The sequence below is a fragment of the Arvicola amphibius genome, chromosome 3 (genome assembly GCF_903992535.2).
Source record: "Arvicola amphibius chromosome 3, mArvAmp1.2, whole genome shotgun sequence".
Lineage (NCBI taxonomy): Eukaryota > Metazoa > Chordata > Mammalia > Rodentia > Cricetidae > Arvicola > Arvicola amphibius.
Genome location: NC_052049.1, coordinates 170,455,127 through 170,473,781, shown reverse-complemented (window position 1 = coordinate 170,473,781; position 18,655 = coordinate 170,455,127). Strand labels below are relative to the sequence as shown.

The following is an 18,655-nucleotide window of genomic DNA, read 5'->3' as shown; positions in this document are numbered from 1 at the left end:
TGCTGTGCTTCTCTCTAGAGATATAACTGCTATAAGCACCACTGGAGTGATACAAGGAAGCCTGTGATTCTGGAAGTAACTCCTGGAGGCTTTGACCAAATAAATCCTGTAACCAACAGAGTACTTTGTTCCTACGACTATAGGAATATTGAAGGCTTCGTAGATCTTTCTGATTATCAAGGAGGATTTTGTATACTTTATGGAGGATTTAGTAGATTGGTAAGTAGTATTTTTGAAAAAACATTTTCAAAGGGAGTCTGGGAGTCTGGGACGATGGCTCACTTGAGGGCTTGAGATGTATCCACAGTTTATAATAATAACTGGGAATGGCAGTATATCTGTCCTAGCTTTGGAGAGACAGACAGACTGGATCTTGGTAGTTAATCATTCTATACTACTTGGTAAATTCCTGGAGGGGGTGGGGAGCGGTGGCCAGTCCTTGAGGAACAACACCTGAGGCTGTCCTCTGGCCTCCACACACACATGACTATATAACTAGGCAGAAGTGTGATATCAAAAGTCTGGCAGACTGTAGTGTCAGAGATACCTAAGATTGAATGTTTTCTGTCTCTAAAATGAGGAGAATAACACGCAGACATTGTGTTTGTGTGTGTGCACACACTCATACACATTGCTTAGTAGCATTCCATAAATGGTGCTGTAGTTTTTATCAGCATCGTGTCATACCCAAAAGTTTCTAAGCGTTCTTTGTAAAATGTAATTCAGGAGGAATTCCTTAGTTACAGGGAATTTTGTCCTCTGTTGAGCCATTTGTAAGAAGAAACATGAGTGTGTCTGGGGCCTGCAGCATGGTTTGCTCTTGTCATTTTGAGTTATTTACTAAGAGACATCAGAGAGACTGGGAGACATCAGACACTGCTTGCAGTACTGAAATCCTATTAGTAATGGAAACTGTTCTGTTTGGATAGAGCCATCTTTGCAGAATCTTGCCTTTAATAAAACTTAAGCCTTTGACCTCATATGTAAGCCCTAGTGTCTAAATTGGAGAGGTCTAACTGCACGTTTCCTTAATAGTCTTAGTTCCTGTAGCTGCCTCAGTAGCCAGGGAACACTGTCCCAAAATTTAGTGTTCTTTGGATAAAATACCATCCCAAGGTAGCAGAGCAAAGGCAGTACCAGGTCACTGAGATACATAAGAGGGTAGATGGTAGCAAAAGGAAAGCAAGCAGAATAATGGGCATGCAAATAACATGATTTATAACATGCATTGTGCTGTCAGCCCTTTTCTGTCTCAGGCTCTTTGTTTGATAGTTACAGTCCTGGTTTCACTAATCTAGGAACAGGGTAGATATTTTGTTATATCTGAGTATAGAAAAAAACATGAAAGTCCAAAGGAAACAGAGTGTTTCCCCTCATTTTAAAGTAACAAAGTCTCCTGCCCAAAGGCTGCCTCTTCCTTAGAGTACAGACATTTGCTATGATTGACTTCTTGACAGGAAATGTGCCTAATACAGTCATGTAACAACCTAACTGTCACAGTTACTCAGCTAGGCCATATTGTGGAGCAATAAGGTGAAACTGTTGGGACATTCCTTTTATTGCCTTGACAGTTGGTTTGTAGCAACAATGCCCAATAATGATAAACATTAAAATATTTAACATAATTTTGCAAGAAAATTACCATCTAAAACAGTTCAACCCAGAGCTGCCTTGATTGAAACGGGGACTCCTACTCCACAGTCCCCACCAACTTCCATAGGCTTGGGCTCTTCCTTGGAAACTAGCATGCTGTTTGGTACCAGTGGTGATAACCAGACTTTGAGAAGCTATGGTGTAATTTTTATTGGCTGAGTTGGTTTAAGGCTTCCTATTGGGACTATGTGTTTTAATTGGTGTTTGTTTTTAACTACAATACACTGCTTACTTACCCCAGTAAGTTCTGTTGCTTTTTTTCTTAGAATTGTTACATTAATCTTTTTCATATGTGTTGACTAAATATGGTCCTGTTTTAGTTTTTTGAATCCTGACTTAGAAATTTCAATATCTGTACAGCATTTATTTGCATCAGAGCAAAGAGAAGAGATTATTAAAAGTGCAATAGAACATGCTGGCAACTACATAGGGATCTCACTGCGGATCAGGAAAGAACCTTTGGAATTTGAGCAATATTTGAATCTTCGCTTTGGAAAATACAGCACTGATGAGTCTATCACATCTTTGGCAGAGTTTGTGGTCCAAAAAATATCTCCTAGACATTCGGTAAGATCTGTGTGTTGAACGTAAAAATGTGCTCTGGAGTTTTGATAGCTTTCTTTAATAACTTTTAAATATATTTCCATTTTACTGTTGGAAGGAACCTGTGAAGAGAGTTCTAGCAGTCACAGAAACATGTTTAGTAGAACGAGATCCAGCAACCTATAATATTGCAACCTTGAAGCCCTTGGGAGAAGTGAGTAAGCTTTTTTTGCTTAAATGGGCCAGCTTCCTACTGATAAAGTTGATTAAACTTCTGTTTTAATATACTTATTCATTCCTAAGAAATGAGAAACAGGCTGGTGTGATGGCTCACTTAGGAGATTGAGAGCACTCAGAAGGCTGAAGCAGGGGGGCGTATCAGGAGTTCAAGGCCAGCTTCAGCTACAAAGCAAGTTCATGGTTAGCCTGGTCTACACGAGCTCAGAAATCAACAACAACAAAAGTGAATGGGAAACAAGCATAATATGTATTTAATTATTAACCTTTATATTTATTAGTTTTAGGGCAATGGAGATCATAAACATTACCTTCCAGATCTACAAAGAATGGAACTTGTATTTCCATAGTTGCATATAAAATGTGAATAAAACTTTTTAAATAATTCTTAAATTCTGACATTAAAGCAGGTTACATTTTTTTAAATTGACTTTATAAGATACCCAGTTTTTACAATGAAATACTCTAGTGCTAAATGTTTAGAGATTTTGGTAACCTTTTTGTTTGTATTTTTTTTCCTTAGGTGTTTGCATTGGTTTGTGACTCGGAAAACCCTCAACTTTTTACCATTGAATTTATAAAAGGGCAGGTTCGGAAATACTCGTCAACAGAAAGGTAGAGTTTGTGTGTGCATGCATACAAAAATACATAGTATGTACAGGGCAAAGGAATTGGTCAGCAAGGGATAAAAAACAAAGGTTATAATTTAGAACTTAAAAATTATCTAGTTTGGGAGATGATACTGCTTCATGTTTTATTTTTCATTTCAATAAATCTTTATTAAAATTAGAGCCAGTTACTAATAAAAAGTATGTTGAAGTTATTCATGCAAGTAAAATTAAAATGCTTTTTAAAAAAAGAAAGCAGGGGCTGGAGAGATGGCTCAACGGTTAAGAGCATCGCCTGCTCTTCCAAAGGTCCTGAGTTCAATTCCCAGCAACCACATGGTGGCTCACAACCATCTGTAATGAGGTCTGGTGCCCTCTTCTGGCCTGCAGGCATACATAAAGACAGAATGTTGTATACAAAATAAATAAACAAATAAATATTTAAAAAAAAATAAAATAAAAAAAGAAAGCAAAATATCTTTTTTCATTTTACATACCAATCCCAGTTCCTGTTCACTCCCCTCCTCCCATTCCCTTCACCTTGCCCCTCCACCCTACCTGCCATCCACTCAGAGAGGGTAAGGCACATTGCTTTTGGGAAGGTCCAAGACCCTCTCTACTATATCTAGGCTGAGCAAGGTATCCATTCAAAGAGAATAGGTTCTTAAAAAGCCAGTACAAGCAGTAGGGATAAATTCTGGTGCCACTGCCAATGGCCCCACAGTCTGCCCCCAGCCATGCATTTGTCATCCACATTCAGAGGATTCAGTTTGGTCCCATACTGGTTCCTTCCCTGTCCAGCTGGAGCTAGTGATCTCCCATTAGCACAGATAAACTGTTTCAGTGGGTGTCCCCATCATGGTCTTGACCTCTTTGCTCATATTCTCACTCCTCCCACTCTTCACTGGACTTGGGAGCTCAGCCGAGTGCTCCTCTGCGGGTCTCTACCTTTGTTTCCATCAGCTGCTGGATAAAAGTTCTATGGTGACATGTAAGATATTCATCAATCTGACTACAGGGCAAGGCCTGTTCAGGCATCCTCTCTACTATTGTTTAGGGGCTTGGGGGTTATCCTTTTGGGTTCCTGGGAATATCTCTAGTGCCAGGTTTCTTGCTAGCCCTACAATGTCTTCCTCAATCAAAATAACTCTTTCCTTGCTTTCATCTCTGTCTTTTCTTCATCTCAACTATCCCTCAAGTTCTCCTCCTCCCTCCCCCTTTTCCCTCTTTTTCCCCTTCTGACCTCCCTTCTCCTCCCACCCTGCTACATATTTTAAATGACCTCAGTTAACCTGATCTGTGTTCATGTGCGTATCCAGAAGCTAACCTAATCCTGGTGAGGCTTGTCTTGTCAGTGATTCTGTCACACACAGCCAAGAAGCACTTATATTCGTGGTAATGTTTTAGAATTGCCAAAAACTAAAAACTGCTTGCATCATGAACTGAGTCAGTACCCAGAGTGTCGTGTATCCACACAGTGGATGACGGCTCTTAAGCACTGTAGACACTGTCCATGAGCAACCAGGGTGAGTCCTGAAAACAGGTGATGAACAATATAAGCAAGACACGTGAGACTACATGTTGTGTGGTTCTGTTTTGTTGACTGTTCTTTAGAAATTGGAAGTAGATGCAGCCCATCTGTGATCAGGTCTGTACAAATAAACACTAAGAAACTTTTTGTGGTGGTCAAAATGAATAAAAACTGGATCATGATGATCACCCAACTATTTTAATTTATACAAAATTATGATTTTTGTGGAGTGAATTTTGTGATTTGTATGTCAGACCCAAGGAAAGATGGTAAAGATAGATAATCTTTAGACACCAAAAACCAAGAAACATGCAAACCAGAGTGCTGTCTGCCTGATACCAGGGCATAGAGTAGCAGTATGGTGAAGGCCTGCTATGACTGTGCAGTCTGTGCTGGAACTCTGAAGTTCTTGCTGCCCACTGAACCCTAGTACATCCCCTAGCATGTTACCTGCAGAAAAGCCTCTGCTGCATCCTGGACCCAGAGTCCCCTTAAGTATCAAACCTAAAGCTTTTTACTTTTTAACTTTGCTTAGAGATTCCTTGTTAGCAAGTTTGCTGGATGGAGTAAGAGCCTCTGGTAACAGAGATGTTTGTGTTAAGATGACACCGACCCACAAAGGTCAGCGATGGGGTTTACTCAGCATGCCTATAGACGAGGAAGTTGAGAGTCTTCACCTCAGATTTCTAGCCACACCTCCTAGTAAGTACTTGTTTAATGCAATTGCATTTCCACCCACCAACATGACAATAGTTTAAAAACTAGGAATGCAAAGCTTTAAATCTCTTGAACTTTTTCATCTCTTTGTAGATGGCAACTTCGCTGATGCTGTATTCAGGTTCAACGCTAACATTTCCTACAGTGGAGTTCTGCATGCAGTAACGCAGGATGTAAGATACATTGTGTTGTACTCTTGCTCACTGTAATTGACTTTGGCTATGGAAACTCTACCCAATTATTTTCTCTTTCTTTACTTAGGGTCTCTTCTCAGAAAACAAGGAAAAACTAATTAATAATGCCATAACAGCATTGTTGTCCCAAGAAGGAGATGTTGTGTCTTCAAATGCAGAACTTGAGAGCCAGTTCCAAGCTGTGAGGAGGCTTGTAGCCTCCAAAGCTGGTTTTCTGGCCTTCACTCAGCTTCCAAAGTAAGTTAGCCAGAGTGGGAGAGGGCTTGCTACTTCAATGCCAGGGCCTGGATTTGGTCTCTATGACTATAAAAAGTAATTCATGTTGTGTTTTGGACCTAACTTTATGTAAAGATTTTGAACATCTTAAGATAGAAAATATTTTGTAATTTATTTCTTTTTTCCTTTTCTTTTTAAAACAATCTTATTTTACATACCAATTCCAGGTCCCTCTCCCTCCAGTCCTTCTGCTCACCTCATCTTCCCATCCTACCCACTCCCATCCACTCCTCAGAGAGGGTGAGGCCTCCCATGAGGAGTCAACAAAGTCTATCACATTACCTGAGGCAGGACTAGGGCCCTCCTCCCTATATTTAGGCTGAACAAGGTATCTCTCCGTCTATCACATTACCTGAGGCAGGACTAGGGCCTTCCTCCCTATATTTAGGCTGAACAAGGTATCTCTCCATAGGGAATGGGCTCCAAAGAGCCAGTTTGTACACTAGGAATAAATACTGGTTCCTCTGCTTGGCCCCACAAACTGCCCAAACTACACAATCACACATCTTCAGAGGGCCTATTTTGGTCTTATGCAGGTTCCCCAGTTGTCAGTCCCACTAGCTCAGGTCAGCTGTTTCTGTGGTTTTCCTATCATGGTCTTGGCCCCTTTGCTTGTGATATCGCTCCTCCCTGTCTATGGCTGGACTCCAGGAGTTTGGCCCAGTGCTTAGCTGTGGATCTCTGCATCTGCTTCCATCAGATACTGGATGAAGGTTCTATGATAACAATTAAGGTAGTCACCAATCTGATTACAGGGGAAGGGCAGTTTAAGTACCCTCTTCACTATTACTTAAATTCTTACCTGGAGTCATCCTTGTGGATTCCTGGGAATTTCCCTAGTGCCTGGTTTCTTACTAACCCCATATGGCTCCCTCTTTCAAGGTATCTCTTTCCTTGCTCTCCCTCTCAGTTCTTCACCCAACTTGATCTTCCTGATCCCTCATGTACTCCTCCCCGCTCCCCTTCTCCCTCCCCACTCCTCTACCACCCTCCCCTGTCCCTCTACAATGACACATTACTAAAGAGGTCTTGTCTACTTCCCCTTCTCAGCAGAATCTGTGTATCTCTCTTAGGGTTCTCCTTGTTTCTTGTCTTCTCTGGAGTTGTGGACTATAGGCTGGTTAATCTTTGCTTTATGTCTAATATCCACTTATGAGTGAGTACCTACCATGTTTGTTTTTCTGTGTCTGGGTTACCTCACTCAGTATTTTTTTTCTAGTTCCATCCATTTGCCCACAAATTTCAAGATGTCGTTGTTTATTACCACTAAGTAGTATTCCATTGTGTAAATGTACCACATTTTCTTTGTCCATTCTTCAGTTGAGGGGTATCTTAGGTTGTTTCCAAATTCTATTACAAATAATGTTGCTATGAACATAGTTGACCAGATGTCCTGTGGTATGGGTCTGCATCCTTTGGGTATATGCCCAAGAGTGATATTGCTGGGTCTTGAGGTAGATTGATTCCCAATTTTCTGAGAAACCATCATACTGATTTCCAAAGTGACTATACAAGTTTGCACTCCACCAGCAGTGGAGGCGTGTTCCCCTTACTCTGCGTCCTTTCCACCATAAGCTATCATCTGTGTTTTTGATCTTGGACTTTCTGACTCACATAAGATGATATCTCAGAGTCATTTGATTTGCATTTCCCTGATGGCTAAGGATGTCGAGCATTTCCTTAAGTGCCTTTTGGCCATTTGAGATCCTTTTTTGAGAATTCTGTTTAGGTCTGTACCCCATTTTTAAATTGTATTATTTGATATTTTGATACCTAGTTTCTTGAGTTCTTTGCGTATTTTGGAGATCAGTCCTCTGTCCGATGTGGGCTTGGTGAAGATTTTTTTCCCATTCCGTAGGTTGCCATTTTGTCTTATTGACCGTGTCCTTTGCTTTATAGAAGCTTCTCAGTTTCAGAAGTTCCCATTTATTGTTGATCTCAGTGTCTGTGATACTGGTATTATATTCAGGAAGCAATCTCTTGTGTGAAGGCATTCAAGGCATTTTCCACTTTCTCTTCTGTGAGGTTCAGTGTGACTGAATTTATGTTGAGGTCTTTGATTATTTGGAATTGAGTTTTGTGCATGGTCATAGGTATGGATCTATTTGTATTCTTCTACATGGAATATCCAGTTATGCCAGCACCATTTGTTGAAGATGCTTTTTTTTTTATTGTATAATTTCAGCTTCTTTGTCAAAGATCAGGTATTCATAAGTGCGTGGATTAATATCAGGATCTTCAATTTGATTCCCTTTGTCCTCCTGTTTTTGTGCCATTGCCAAGCTGTTTTCATTATTATAGTTCTATAGTAGAGCTTGTTGTCAGGGGTGGTTGATGCCTCCACAAGTTGTACAGGATTGTTTTGGCTATCCTGGGTTTTTTATTTCTCCAATTGAAGTTGAGTATTGTTCTTTCAAGGTCTGTAAAGAATTGTGCTGGGATTTTGATGGGGATTGCATTGAATCTGTAGATTGCTTTTGGTAAGACTACTATGTTGATCCTACCTATCCAAGAGTATTTCTTTGTGTTACCTAGATATAATAACTTACATATGGTGATTTGGTAGTTTTTATCTATGAGCAATGAGAAGGGGAAGGTAGATGGAGCTGATATAGGATTTTGGCCCCATATTATCACTGACTTGTATGTTAATGAATTTGAGTAATTATTTGCCTTTTCCTTAATACTAAAAAAGTTTCCTATTAAAGCAAATAGGGAGGCTTAGGAAAGTGCATCCCAGAGGTGGGGTTCAGAAAATACAACTGATGCTGTGCCACTGTGAAAACTTAAGATGACTTGTAATTTTAATTAAAAAAAAAAGTTCTGATTTTCTACTTGGTGTTTATTCTGAAAGGTTTCGGGAACGCCTAGGAGTGAAGGTAGTGAAAGCACTCAAGAGAAGCCACAATGGCGTCGTCCACGCAGCTGTTGATATGCTCTGTGCTCTCATGTGTGTAAGTATTCTTCCCAAGTGACTGGAGGGTTCTGTTTCCATAAATCCAGGTTTTCTTTACCAATCCAGTTGTGCATTTCCTAAATTGTTCTCATGGCCATTTGTTTATTAGTTAACACTTATTAGCATATTGTATTACTAAGTGGTGTTTTATGTGCTAGATATAAAACTGTTAAGAAATAGTTCCTGTCCAAATTGTTAGCAGTCTAGTCTGGCAGACTCTTGTGCAGTGTGAAATGGAGGCCATAGCACCACTGAGGGGCAGCCCTTAGACCCTATGTGAGGTGGGAAGCAAAGGCTTGGCACCACTGAGGGGCAGCCCTTAGCAGTCTTTAGTGGTGGTAAGGAGAAGGATTTCTCAGATCCCACATTTGACCTTAATCTTAAAACTGGAGTAGAGTCTTTCAGTTCTGGCTAGTAGGCCTTGCCTGGCATGTGTGAGAAGCAGCAAACACTACAGTTAATGATTGGAATGTGTGTGTGGAATGGGCAAAGGTGGACTTGAAGCTAGAGGTATATGCAGAGACGATTGTTGAAAAGCCTTCTCTGTCAGAACAAAGGACGGGATTTATCCTTTATGTAAGGATCACCTGAAAGGTTTTTTTAACAAGGGAGCAGTCACAAGACTAGGTTTGGCTTTCAGAAAACCCACTCTGGTGAACATAGAGCAGAGATAAAAGTTAGAGGCTGGTAGACCTGATTGTCATGTAAAGAATGAGATGTTAAGCTGGGGTAATGACAGTGGCTGAAGAAGCAACACATGAAAGTCCAGTGATAACAATCTTGCTTTTCACGGCACACTGTGTGGAGAGAGTGACAGCTGTTGTGTATTGCCAAGTTTCTGATGTACTCAGTATTTTGTGTACTATCTGAGCTTTTTCTGTATACAAAGCTTTATAGGCAATCAGTGATAGAGGACAAACGTAATCACTGTATAACACCTGTATGTATTCCCTGAAGTGGATTAAAGTTTATTATCTTAACTATTCCATATAGTCCTGTTGAAGACTTAAACTAGAACATACATAAAACCAAAGTAGGTGAAATAGGCCGAGTTCTCATTGGTGTTGGAATTGGCTGTGTGCATGGCTGACTGTGGTTAATCCTGGCAGTCGTGTCTCACAGCTGAGTCATCCTTACCTTGCCTAAGCCTCCTATTAGGTCAGGGTTTGAACTCTGCTTCTGACCACCATGCAGACATGCAGTCAAAGGACAGCTGAAAAAAATGAAATGTATGCCCTGGCTATGCTGAAGCATGCATGGGTAGCCCATATATGGCGGTTCTGTTGAACTTGTCCATATTGGGTTTCATCCTCTAAATTGATGAGAAGACTGACCAGGTCTCTTCCTCAGGAGGGCACCAGATCTCATTACAGGTGGTTGTGAGCCCTCATGTGGTTGCTGTGAACTGGACTAAGGACCTCTGGAAGAGCAGCCAGTGAGCGCTCTTAACTGCTCTGCAATCTCTATATTTGCTACTTCACTAATTTTAGTACTTGCTTTCAAATTCCAATTTTCATCATTTCAAATTTAAATTATAAGATTCTTGGTGTGGGGGATTGTTTTCCTTTGGTGAGAAAGGCCTGTGACTGAGAAAGGCATTGCTTGTGCATTGAATATATGGTAAGAACATGTTGGGTTCTTTGTCGGAGTCACCAGGTCTAATCAGACACTGGAGAAACTGGCAGTTCTGCCTGCTTATCGACACGAGTTTCCTTTCTGCTGTGTGATTTCAAGGCTATGGGTTTTAATTGCTTCCACGTGAAGTGAATGTTCTCCGTAAATACCTTTTTTTGTGACGCTAGCACAGAATACTGCTTCTGAATTTCACTCTTTTTAATCAATAGCCCATGCATGATGACTATGACTTAAGACAGGAGCAGCTAAACAAAGCTTCTCTTCTCTCTTCAAAGAAGTTTCTGGAAAACTTACTGGAGAAATTTAATTCCCACGTGGTGAGTTGTAACTACCCTTTCCTTCATGGGAAATGTGATACAGAGATTTCCTAGAAGTGCAGTATGGACTTGTTTGTCACAAAGCTCATCCCTCAAATAGGCATGTTTCATCTTTGCCACCAGTGACAAAATATTTGCGCATTTTATTAGCTAATATAGCAACTGGAGATTGCTAATTTTAATTATTAGCTAATATATTAAATGGAGAAGGGTACCAGTAAATGCCTTCGGATTTTTATAATGATATTTCAGATTTTTTTATTCTTTAGAAAATGTCATGAAATAAATTGTTCTAAAAATAAGTCTTCCTTAACTGACAACTAGTCACGCAGGCACTGTATATCTTAGAGGACAGAAATTCTGTGAATACAAACACATTCCCACAATTTTAAAAGTATTTTTAGATTGCTTTTTTTTAAAAAAATGTAATGTATGTGGATATCTTGCCTGCTTGTATGTGCCACATGGGTGCAGTGCCCATGGAGGTCAGGCGAGGTCATCAGATCCCCAGAGACTAGAGTTAAATGTAGTTGTGAGCTTAGCCATCATGTGGGTGCTGGGGTCTGAACCCAGGTTGCCTGCAAGCACAACAAACATTACCTGCTGTGTTAACTGCATGCCTTTAATTCCAGGACGCAGGAGGTAGAGACAGACAGATCTCAGAATTCGAGGTCAGCCTGGTTACAGAGTGAGTTCTGTGACAGCTAGGGCTACACAGAGAAACCCTCTTTTGAAAAACAAAACAACAACAACAAAAAGTTAACTGCTGAGCCAGTTTTCAGGCCTGTGATTGCTTTCTTTCTTTGCCCCACTCAGTTACAGATTAACTTTAGGTAGAATTCATTTTTGAGAAATTTGGAACATTCTCTTGAGCTTTGACTGAATTTTAATTGTTTCGTTTGAAGATAATAAGCAATGGATTTGCTTTATTAGCTAATAAATGAGTACTTAAACATCATGAAAATTTGAATCTGTTGAAAAATTCAAGTCATTGTTTATGTCTGACACCAGAATTAAGAGAAATGAACTTGTCATTGCTGTGTTGGACTGGAGCTCACTGTGTCTGTTCTAAGCAATGTACTGCTTTCTTTCAGGATCATGGGACTGGTGCCCTAGTAATTAGTTCACTCTTGGACTTCCTTACCTTTGCCCTCTGTGCTCCATATAGTGAGACAACCGAAGGGCAGCAGTTTGATATGCTCTTAGAGATGGTAGCCTCCAATGGAAGAACCCTCTTTAAGCTCTTTCAGGTGAGCCTGTCTAATGACTGCACTGACTGACTGAATGATTACATGAAGAATTTTTGCTTCCCCACCCTTTCCAGTGCAGGATCAGTAATTCAGGGCCTTGGCTGTGTACCAAGGCAAGCACTGTGCTGCTGAGTTCTACCCACAGCTGGATCAGAGAGTGCAATAGTGTGTACACTTCCATTGTACAGTGTAGCCGTGGACATCACCATGTCAGAAGATTTTTAATTGCAGGTTTCTTGGTATTTCATGTAGAGCTTTCCACTTGCTATTGGCTGCTGTTGTGTATTCTTTTCCAAGTGAAAAGCTTACTTTGGGGGGAAGGGCTTAAAGTTCCCTTTCTTTACAAATGTCCATATAATCAAATGAGTTTTAACCAAATTATTTATAAACACTGGAAAGCATTTGTTATTTCATATGATGCTGAAGTATGTGTTGAGTTCATACATGTTGTTTACATATATAAGATTTTAGTATTAGTATTGCTTCAAATCATTCAAATCATTCAAATCCAAAATTCAAATATATATAAAGATTTTATATATATTGTATATATATTGTGTATATTTTTATTCATGTAAGTGTTGCCTGTTTTCCACCTACATAGACCAGCTTGTTTAAAATTTGACTCTGATCTGACTTAGAGATGTATCTTTTTCTGATTGGTTTTCCTAGTTTGTTGCTTTTTCTTGCACAAATTGTGTGTGCTCCTTAGGCCTGACAGCTAAATGTGTCAGAATGAAATTCTCTTATTCACTGACGTTTTCCCTTTCATTTTTAAAGCACCCTTCCATGGCAATTGTAAAGGGAGCTGGATTGGTTATGAAGGCAATAATAGAGGTGAGAGAATAATTTTGAAGTCTTAAAGTTCCTGGAATTTTGATTGATTCTTTTAACTGACGTTGACAACATTGCCATTCAGTCTTTGGAAAACTTTCAGTTCTCTGGATAAGAAAGACAGTTTTAGATCTTTATTCAGAATTTGAGCATAGAGCTCACGCTGAAAATATATTTATATTGTCATCTCCAGATACTGTACTCACACCTTGCTTATTTGCTGTGTCATAAAGTCAGCTTTCTTCCCTGTCCCTTATGTTGATGGTGAGTGCGTTGAATTTGAGATAGGGAGACTGTGCCGGGATCTGCTGTGGAAAAGTTAATGGGAAAAGGATGCCATTGTAAGTGATGGCAGAAGTCCCTGCTGTAGTCGCTAAGCTGTAGGCATCAGGACTCATTGTAGCCATGAGATGCTGCTTCTGCAGGGTCAAGGTAAAGTCATGGGCTGAACAGATGGCTGAGTGATTAAGCACTGATTGCTCTTACAGAGGAGTCTGGTTCAATTCTCAGCACTGAAATGACTCCAGCAGTCTTTCATTTCAGTTCTTTGGGATCTGTCGCCCTCTTCTGGCTTCTGTGAGCAATGCATGCATTTGGTGCACAGATAAGAACAGGCAAAAATAAAATAAAATCTTTTTTAAAAAATTGAAAGGTAAAATCATAGTTACCAAATAGCAGCTGCATTCTGTGATGTTTATAGTGCCATTAGTCTAAGTGGCTTTAGAATTCTTTTTGGTTTTTTCGAGACAGGGTTTCCCTGTAGTTTCTAGAGCCTATCCTGGAACTAGCTCTTGTAGACCAGGCTGGCCTCGAACTCAGAGATCTGCCTGCCTCTGCCTCCCGAATGCTGGGATTAAAGGCGTGCGCCACTACCACCCGGCGGCTTTAGAATTCTTGTATCCTTTTTATTTCATACTAGCAGTTCAGATGAAATGTGAGATTCTGTTCATCACAAAACTTGACTGTTGTGCTTCATAAAAACAACTTGATGAAAAGCAAAGAATTAGTTTTCCCTTAAGTATTTGCATGCAAAGAAAACTTTTTTTTAAAAAGGATGTAGATATCAAACTGGTTAGAACATCAAAGTTTGCTTTGTTTCTGTCATGCATATTTAGTGTATATATACATTGCTGAATTCTGAATTTCCCACTCTAGCTAATAGGTTCTAAAAATGGCTACCATATCCTTCACTTTTGCAGAGCCAGGCACAGTTAGGACCCTGATGTCAGTCTTCTTCTGACACTGTTCTTCCAGCGTTACCATTTCTATGATAGAAGCATTCATCCTTTATAAACAAGGCACTGACCTTGAGTTTCCCAGGCAGATATCACATTCAGTTTATAGCCAGTGATTAGACCTCATGTCTCTGAAAGATATAATTTGTACACAATCTTGGCAAGTAGTGGAAATGTATGTAGACCTTGAAGGAAATGTTCTGATATTCAGTAAATAGAAACACAAGTGACAAATAAAAATAACCTATTTTTAATGGCTGAGAAATACATAAGCATTTTGGTGAGTTTACCCTCAGACTGCATACTATTCAAAGTGATGTGTGTGGTCCAGGCATGTGGCACACACCTTTAATCCCAGCACTCTGGAGACAGAAACACGTGGATCTCTGAGTTGGAGGTCAATCTGGTCTACATAGCGAGGTCTAAGTCACCAGAGCATAATGATGTGCACACACATTGATGTGCACAGGCATGGTGCTATGTTCCAGGCTTGCATTCATCTTGTGTGTTATGTGCTTGTACTTTCTCATTCACACAGGCATCTTGGCTGCTTCATATAGCAAAGCATCTTATATATCACATTGCCTTTTGGAGTCAAAATGTTTGGGTTATCTTTAGTATTTATATTCAGTATTTATATACTGATTATATTTCAGTATTTTCAGTAGTCCTGGTGTGTTGCTATTGCCAAACTAAGTCTGTGTATGTGAAGTAGGATTGGAATAAAGAGTTGCCCCACATCACACTGTCCTTTAATAGCAAAAGTAAGCCTGCCTTGTATGTGTCTTCGACAGGAATTGCTATTCTCCCTATGCCACCTTTCCTTGTGATTAGCTGATAAACACTTAAGAAATCACCCTACTTTTAATATTAAATTCAGCAAAGCATAATTCATAAGGTAAATTTAGCTGGAAATTAAGTTTCATTCCAAAGACACAACATTAGCTGCAGTCCCTGGTGTTGGGGGCGGGTAACTAGAAATTACTTTTATTTTATCGTATACTACCTGATTCTTTGTGTCAAGCTGCAGGACTGGTTTTATAAAGCTGGCAGAGTTTGTTCTAGATAGCTTTTTAGGGACCATCTTTCCCTTTTTCCAAAGGAAGGTGACAAAGAGATTGCTACTAAGATGCAGGAGCTTGCCCTAAGCGAGGGCGCCTTACCCCGACACTTGCACACTGCGATGTTTACAATCAGTTCAGATCAACGCATGCTTACAAACAGGTAAGTTGTCTAATTCCCATAAACCAACTTTCTGCTAAGGTCATATTTCTACATTGTATGAACAAAGAGCGTTAGGATCATGCAAGCATTCCACTTTTTTTGATCCTCGCAGTTACATGAAGGATGGAATGATTATTGTCTCTGTTCATGGATAATTTGGGATAGGATTGGGGGAGGGTGGGGTCTGGTTCTTTTTCTGTTGTCATGTCAGAGTCTTGATTCACAGTCCTGGGAGGGGAGCTTAGAGAAGGTATTCTAGAAACGTACGAATCTTCAGTATAGGCCCAGGCCGTTTTGTTTCCTGGGACTGTTTGCATCACACAGTCCTACATGGGAAGCTTTCAGGGTTAATTTTTTAGAAAATTTGGTCAGTTAGGTACTCTACTTTATAAAGAAAGAAAAGAGAAAGGAAAAGATCTTAACCATATTTCCACCCTATTTTAGGCTTGTTCCAAATCTTTGACCAGCCATCTTTTTTTCACTAGTCACTTACGTGAAAAGAAGCATCAGTTGCCTTGTTGACTACAGGCTGCATGAGTTGCACCATTTTAACTTTTTTAAAATATTTATTTATTATGTATACAGTATTCTGTCTGTGTGTATGCCTGCAGGCCAGAAGAGAACACCAGACCCCATTACAGATGGTTGTGAGCCACCATGTGGTTGCTGGGAATTGAACTCAGGACCTTTGGAAGAGCAGGCAGTGCTCTTAACCGCTGAGCCATCTCTCCAACCCACACCATTTTAACTTTATGGCTTCTGATAGGTGACCCTCTCAACTACCCAGAGCATACCTGATTCTGAAATTAAAGTTTTGACTTTAGATGTAGCATAACTTCCTTGTGTGTCTTTTGTCAGTACTTGTAATAACAAATTAACTGTATCAAATCAAATTAATTGGTATGTGTACACATATTTTAATTTTTTATTTCTTTAAATGGATAAGAACCTATGTCATATTCATAAAATAAAAATTCAAGACAGTCAGATGGCTCACTTGGAAAAGGCACTGTCCACCAAGCCTTCCAAAACTGAGTCTAGTCTCCTGGATCCAGACAATGAAAGGTGAATACCAACTCCCACAGATTGACCTCTGAACTCTGTGACCCATGCACTCACATGCACACTCACGCACACACACTCACACACTCAACAAACCAATGTAATAAAAACATTAAAAAAGTAGTTCTCTAAAGCAAATTAGTGTAGCTGTTAGCAAAGCACTTTAATTTAGAGGAAATTACGAAATATTAATATTTGAAATAGTGTCTCAAATTCTTCCCCATTGTATATTAAATTTTGACAGTTTTTAACATCTAATTTACTTTTCATAGCCATATTTCTTATAATTATGAAATTTGTTCTTTAAAATTCCTTTCTGTTCTAGCATAGCTAAAGCAGAAACCCTTCTCAACGTCTGCTTTTTTCAGACAGCTAAGTAGACATCTAGTGGGACTCTGGACAGCTGATAATACAACCGCCACAAACTTGTTGAAACGCATTTTGGTGAGTCCACTGAGGAAAAGAAAAGCTTTTTTTCTATGTCTATCAGACAGAATTTATGATGTTATTGACACCCTAACTGAAAAGACATGCACTCTAGGACATCCACACAAGTTGCCCCAGTGACCAATTGTAGTGTTATCATGTTTGGGTTTTGACAGCGATTTTCTTTTGTTTTGAATATGGATTTTCTATTTTGTTGTTAGCCACCAGGCTTGTTGGCATACCTGGACAGCTCAGATTCGGTTCCGGAGAAGGATGCTGACCGCATGCACGTCAGAGACAATGTGAAAATAGCAATGGCAAGTACTGTCCAGACTGGCTCTTTGGGGCTACAGTGCTATCGTACCTCTTCTCTGGAAGACTAAAACCCAGAAAACAAGAGCTGCTTTTGAGTCCTGAAGGTTACGTCTCATAAAATCCACCTGTTTCAAGTTGTACAGCTAATTAACTTTTAGTAGACCCACAGGGTTGTGTAACTATCACCACAGTCTAATTGTATGAATGATAGTATGTTTTTCCTCTAATTTAACTTAGCGATCATACATTCAAAAGTGGTTTTCTTTAGAAATTTCAAGTGTATGTGGTATTTTATAAAGAAGATGGTAAAAGGGATAAATGCTGAATACAAGTTACTTGTAACTTTTCCTCTTTCATTAGCTCTGTTAATTATGACTGCCCTGAGCTGGATGTGACAGCACAGACCTTTAATTCCAGCTCTTGGTAGGCAGAGGCAGGCAGATCTCTTGTCTACATAGTGTGTTCCAAATCATCCAGGGCTACATAGTGGGAACCTGCCACCAAAATATATACATACATAGTGAGTTCCAAGTCACCCAGGGCTACATAGTGGGAACCTGCCGCCAAAATACATACATACATACATACATACATACATTCATACATACATAGTAAGTACCAAGCCATCCAGGGCTACATAGTGGGAACCTGCTGCCAAAATACATACATACATACATACATACATTCATACATACATAGTAAGTACCAAGCCACCCAGGGCTACATAGTGGGAACCTGCCGCCAAAATAGATAGATAGATAGATAGATAGATAGATAGATAGATAGATAGATAGATAGATAGATAGATAGAGAGAGATAGATAAATAGATAAATAAATAGATAAATAAGAAAAGAAAAATGTACTGTTCCTGAGTTAATGTTAATTCTGAAAGTATCTCTCATGTTGCTGTGTGATGTTTCTTACATCTTCCTCTCCGTCTTCAAACATGAGTGGGAGACTGATTCTTATATAGAAAGTTTAATTCCTTATAGAAGTTTTCACTTCTGTTTCACTTCTGTTTCTTCATTAAACTCTAATGTATAGTTTTTATTTTCTTATTTGAAATAGTGTCACCCAGCTGTATATAGTTTTAAGACAAATGTGAAAGTTGTTAAGTAATGAATTTCAATATTACATTACAGGATCAGTATGGAAAATTTAATAAAGTTCCTGAGTGGCAAAGACTAGCTGGAAAAGCTGCCAAAGAAGTTGAAAAGTTTGCCAAAGAAAAAGTTGATCTTGTGTTGATGCACTGGAGGGATAGGATGGGCATTGCTCAAAAGGAGGTATGTGTTTACTTAGGAGAAAGGTTCAGTGTGTTTTGTGTACTGTTTTTTTTTTTTTATTTTTAAAGATTTATTTATTTATTATGCATACAGTATTCTGCCTGCCTGTATGCATGAATACCAAAAGAGGGCACCAGATCTCATTATAGATGGTTGAAAGCCACCATGTGGTTACTGGGAATTAAACTCAGCACTTCTGGAAGAACCTCTGAGCCATCTCTCCAGCTGTGTTTACAGTTAAAGAAAAGAAGTTATGAGTTTGAAAAGAACAAGGAGGTTTGGAGGGAAGAAAAGGGAAAGGAGAAATTATATAATTTCTGTCTATTTCTAAAAAAGAGTTAAAAAGGGAATGTAT

The 18,655-nt window shown here is 39.4% G+C and overlaps 1 protein-coding gene across 1 annotated transcript in view; it reads left to right on the top strand.

The window, feature by feature from the left end:
- Dnajc13 (DnaJ heat shock protein family (Hsp40) member C13) overlaps positions 1 to 18,655 on the top strand; it is a 131,469-nt gene that overhangs the window by 48,923 nt on the left and 63,891 nt on the right. The window contains exons 6-20 of the mRNA XM_038321823.2: positions 19 to 219; positions 2,014 to 2,220; positions 2,315 to 2,410; positions 2,957 to 3,048; positions 5,108 to 5,274; positions 5,383 to 5,462; positions 5,551 to 5,720; positions 8,614 to 8,713; positions 10,560 to 10,667; positions 11,762 to 11,917; positions 12,698 to 12,754; positions 15,089 to 15,210; positions 16,641 to 16,716; positions 16,920 to 17,015; positions 18,157 to 18,300. Of these exons, the coding sequence (XP_038177751.1) occupies positions 19 to 219; positions 2,014 to 2,220; positions 2,315 to 2,410; positions 2,957 to 3,048; positions 5,108 to 5,274; positions 5,383 to 5,462; positions 5,551 to 5,720; positions 8,614 to 8,713; positions 10,560 to 10,667; positions 11,762 to 11,917; positions 12,698 to 12,754; positions 15,089 to 15,210; positions 16,641 to 16,716; positions 16,920 to 17,015; positions 18,157 to 18,300 (1,872 nt within the window). The remainder of the gene's footprint in view (positions 1 to 18; positions 220 to 2,013; positions 2,221 to 2,314; positions 2,411 to 2,956; positions 3,049 to 5,107; positions 5,275 to 5,382; positions 5,463 to 5,550; positions 5,721 to 8,613; positions 8,714 to 10,559; positions 10,668 to 11,761; positions 11,918 to 12,697; positions 12,755 to 15,088; positions 15,211 to 16,640; positions 16,717 to 16,919; positions 17,016 to 18,156; positions 18,301 to 18,655) is intronic.